Here is a 4,766-nt window from a genome sequence, read left to right as displayed (position 1 = left end):
CACAGCTTTATTTATTATTATTACTCCGTGGCTGATTATTTGGAGTACTATAAACTAGCTAGCTACTACTACATAGTGTGTGTGTGCGTGCTACTCTGTCACTGACAAACAAAAGAGACACGGGCCATTCAGAAGTGTGGGGATCTGTTATGAATTTGAATGGGTAATCCTTTTCACATTTCAGTGGTTCCCCTTCATGTTTTTTTTTTGTTTCAGTAGTTCCTTCACATTATTAGCAATGAAAAAATAATAGCTATTTCTTCTTCTTCAGTAGTTCCTTTCTAATTCAGTATTTACCTTTCATATGGTTTTTTTTTTTTTGTCTTCAGTAGTTACCTATCGATTCAGTAGCTATTCTCTTTCTTCAGTATTTTACTTTTCTTCTGTACTGCTCATTTTATTCAGTAGTTTGCTTTTCCTTCAGTATTTCTGTGTCTCTTCAGTATATTGTTTCCCTCAGTAATATAATTTTCCATGATTTGGTTTGTTAGTTCTGAGTCATAGAAAATTTGAGGATTAGGAGGTCGTGGGTAGGCTGGCGGTGGTTCTGACGTGGGGCGAGCTCATTTTATGTGACGGGAGTTTGGTCTCACGGTGTGGGTGGTCGGGCAATCAGGCTCCCCCGCTCCACCGCGACGGATGGATGGGCCTGGTTGGGCCGTGGGTGTGAATTATTGGTTTGATCTTTCAGTTTCGATTTCGATCCAGCGCTTTAGTATGTAGGTATATATCTATCTATAATAATAAATATGATATGATATGGGGTTTAATAACTTGGATACAGGCGTGCTTGGCGAAGGCTTCATGGCGCGAGATCTGACCATTGAAAATACCGCCGGCGTGGACGCGGGACAAGCTGTGGCTTTGCGGTCGTCATCTCACAAATCGGTTTGCTACCGATGCGAGCTGCGGGGTTTCCAGGTATATATATACGTCCGGGGTTGGATTTGATACGTACTACAGTCAGTAATCTCTTCTTGGGATTATTACTACTATTCCGCGCTAGCTAATTACTACTACCACTGCACGTACCTAGTAGTACGTACTACTAGCTGCTTTTTCATACCGGCCAGGCCGGCCTATTCCCTGCAGGACACGCTGTGGGCTGACGCTGGGGACCAGTTCTACCGGAGCTGCATCATCACAGGGACGGTCGATTTTATTTTTGGGAACGCCCGAGCCTTGTTCCAGGACACCAAGGTCCTCGTGCGTCGCCCACCACGGGGCGGCCACAGCGTGGTCACGGCGCAGGGACGCAACGGGCCTGACCACCGGTCAGGTTTTGTATTCCAGGGGTGCTCCGTGGCCGCCGCCGCCGAAGACCCGGCAGGAGCGGGCACCACCTTCCTCGGGAGGCCGTGGCGGAACCACAGCCACGTGGTGTTCGTACGTGGACTCCTTCTTGGACAACGTCGTCAACACCCAAGGCTGGGAGCAGTGGAATATCACCAGCACGGTGCCGCACACGGTGTACTACGGGGAGTTCCAGAACCGGGGGCCCGGCGCCGACACCACCGGCCGCGTACGCTGGCCCGCCTTCCACCTCCTCCACGCCGCGGAGGCCGCCAACTTCACCGTCAGCGCATTCATCCAAGGGCAGGAATGGATTCCTCGCTTCAACAACGTGCCATACTACTAGTTACTACCACTTACCGGCCGGCCGGCCTGGTCTGATCGGTCGCTCGTCTCGTGGTGTCCTAAGCTAGGTACGACGTACGTATCTCGCTCGTACTCCATCATCATCTTCAGCAGCAGCAGCAGAACTACTATACGTATATTACTTCTCGATCTCCAGGCATGTATGTGTAGTGTATGTATAGGTCCGGCCGGGCGGCTGGTCCCTGAATAAAAAAAAAAAAAAATCAAAGCGGCTTAGCTTGTGAGTGGCACGTACGTATGGCTGTCTATGTACGTCTCACTCCCTGTCTAGCTAGCTAGCTAAACTATCTGTGTGTACGAGGTACGCGCACATATACGATATATATGAGACATATATATGTTTGGGTGTGCATTTTATTTCTTTTCTTCGTTTCCAGCAGTATATATATACATGCACGTGTGTGTGTGTATGGTAATTGGTAAGACATAACAATTACTCTTGATAGAGAGTAGAAGAAGTGCTTCAAATGATACGACAGTTAAGAAATTATTATATGTACAACCATAAATAGAATCAAATCCATAACATCTTATAATATGAAAACGCTTAGCACCTTTTTTTTGTGTGTGTGTGCACCAAAGAAGATGTTACACATTCTTACAATGCTATCTGTCCTTTACTCTTGCTCTCGTTTATTACTTCACAAGACAAGGAAATGATTTAAGCTAACATTAGCAGCCCCAGCCTAGGCTTCCAAATGATCCTACCAACATGGATCAAATATAGCGTGTACAAAGCCTGAGAAGTGACGCAACGAGACCAACAGATTTCCCCTTAATCTGAGTACATCAAGATCAGCCTTCAAATTGATAATTAAAGATCAAGTCACGCTGTCACTGATCCCATGTCGTGTTCAGCGAGAACACACTGTCGCCCGCAGGGAGATGCTCTGGTAAACCCCAAGGCTGGAGGGGCTGTTGAGGAACCTGTCGAGGCATAGCTGGTTTGCATTCGTATTCTCATAGCCTAGATTTAACTCACTATCTAAATATTTGTGGAATGTGAGAGGGATTAGATCTTGCTTCTTGAGTTGTGCTCCTGTTACTGGATGTTTCCCAAACTTCTTAAGGTCTGATATTATGCTCCTACAAAGAAAAGCAACAAAGTCAGGATTATGCTCCATACTTGTTTTCAATAAAAATATATAATAGCTCGATAAAATCAGGGTTTTGAATATTTTTGACCCATATTTCTTTTCAATAAAAATATGTAATAACTCGTTGAACTAAAATCCTCAGCCTCACATTAAATCCACAGCGGATTCCTCAAATGGAAGAAACATGAGTTTACACCACGCAACAAGATTATAATCAGTAGCAAAAGAAGAGAAATTAACATTGAGCTATAATCATCTACAGACTACAAGTTCATGTCCTCAAAGCATTATCATTTCGACAAGCCTTAGTAACTAGGTATTGGGTAAGCTCAGACTTCAATCATTGAACAAGTTCTTGTCCTCCCTAGACATCAGCAATGGCATCAAGGTGGCTGCTGCCACCGCAGCGAGCGCCATCGCAGGCTACTGATGGCGTTGAGCTTAAGCAGGTTGTCCCTGCCTCTGTTAACCTCGGGGTTCTTGGGGGCCTTCTTCTTGGGCCGCTGGGCGACCACAGCGGATCTCATCTTGGCGTCCCTGGCCTCTGCATGCGGAAGGCAGCATCGAGCCTCTCACAGGAACGAGCAAACATTCAATGAATTCATAAAGTCACTATTTTGGGTCACAATACTTGTAGCTATAGAAAGAAGACAGATATTACTCCAATTCGGAAATGCACTTTTGAATTACAATTTAGTTAATTCGTATATAGACAAATGTCACAAGTTATCTATATCAAAAAAAATTATTGACAAGCATACAATTTTTTTTAAAAGTAACCCTTTCAACAATAGGCAATTTGGTTGAATCAGTGCTGATACATTTGCGAACATGGAAGTAAATTAACTCTAGACCATGCATTATGCAAAGTAAAATTTGTCACGTTATTTTTTTTAAACACAAATATTGCCCTAGAATAGCTGTATGTAAGTAAACTGACACTGAGGATCAAAAGGCAGAAACATAATTAAAAAAAAATCGGCATAAAGTACTGATTGCTGGACCCTAATCTCAGGGTTGGATTACAGCAAGCTGCACATATTTGTCATCGTAGCCACTACTGGGGCTTCGGCCGCAGCGACAGGGTCGTGTGCGAGGCGCTCCACATGCAAACACAGTCAATCTGGTTTGATTTGCAAGCTGGTATTATTTGGAACTCATGACAGTAGCAGGCTAAATAACAGAAGTATAGATCAATAGGTGAAAGTAGAAGTGAAAGCAATCCAGTTTTATTGGCAAGCTGGAACCCATGAATTAGCTGTATAGGTCAATTGTTCAAAGCAATCATGGAAATAGACAGACTCAAGACCAGTCAGAAAAACAGATAGACAGAGTGGCTTACTCAGGAAATATGTTTCTGAGGTTTAGTCCTAGACAACATGCTCCAGAAAGCTCCCTGAAATGGGCAAAATAATTACATTTTGCCTAGTGTGCACCTGTGGGAGAATGCAAAAACCAATTTTACTAAATTTACATAATTTCCTCTCCATCCTCTCGCACAACCCCTAAGCATGCCACTATTAATGATTTTTTCAACCCCTCGATGGAAGTTTCAGTCTTATCTCGGATCAAAACAGGAAGAACAACGATGCATCAAACTACCTGAATTGGAACAGTGGTAAAATAAGAAATATTCAACGTTCTAACATTCAGAATATATGGTTACAACATAAGCTGTAGCCCCCATTACATCACGGGCTAATCAGATCAAATTTTTTTTTGAAAGAATTAATTAATTAATCAGACAAATTTTAAAACCCTAAAAAAATGAATGCACAGAATCCTAATCTAGAGGGCATGAATGCACAAAATCCTAATCTAGAGGGCATCGGCTAAAGATTGGATGGGGAGGCAGAATTGCACGGCTGTTAACCTGAAGCTCGCTCGCTCAAAGATGACATGCGCAGCATGGAGGATGCTTATCCAATCTCCATATCCCCAAGCGCCGCTGCAGCGTCCTGCTCCATCACCGGCCACCTGACTCCAGCGGCCCGGCTCCCCGGCACTCCA

At 44.1% G+C, this 4,766-nt stretch overlaps 1 protein-coding gene across 1 annotated transcript; it reads left to right on the top strand.

Annotated features, from left to right (window-relative positions):
- The first annotated feature begins 804 nt into the window (after positions 1 to 804).
- LOC136533900 (probable pectinesterase/pectinesterase inhibitor 36) lies at positions 805 to 1,639 on the top strand. Its single transcript, XM_066526424.1, has 3 exons — positions 805 to 921; positions 1,093 to 1,386; positions 1,439 to 1,639. Exons 1-3 carry the CDS (start codon positions 805 to 807, stop codon positions 1,637 to 1,639), a joined length of 612 nt encoding a protein of 203 aa, XP_066382521.1.
- Positions 1,640 to 4,766: the final 3,127 nt, after the last annotated feature.

Source organism: Miscanthus floridulus, unplaced genomic scaffold (genome assembly GCF_019320115.1).
Source record: "Miscanthus floridulus cultivar M001 unplaced genomic scaffold, ASM1932011v1 os_1290, whole genome shotgun sequence".
Taxonomy (NCBI): domain Eukaryota; kingdom Viridiplantae; phylum Streptophyta; class Magnoliopsida; order Poales; family Poaceae; genus Miscanthus; species Miscanthus floridulus.
Note: the sequence above shows the minus strand (reverse complement) of the source record. Positions and strands in the feature narration are given on the sequence as shown.

Bases quoted from the DNA above. Each gene is read 5' to 3' on its own strand.
- LOC136533900 (XM_066526424.1), top strand. From the start codon at position 805: ATGGCGCGAGATCTGACCATTGAAAATACCGCCGGCGTGGACGCGGGA. The intron at 922-1,092 runs GTATATATATAC...TATTCCCTGCAG, and splicing joins GCGAGCTGCGGGGTTTCCAG to GACACGCTGTGGGCTGACGC. The intron at 1,387-1,438 runs GTACGTGGACTC...GGCTGGGAGCAG, and splicing joins ACCACAGCCACGTGGTGTTC to TGGAATATCACCAGCACGGT.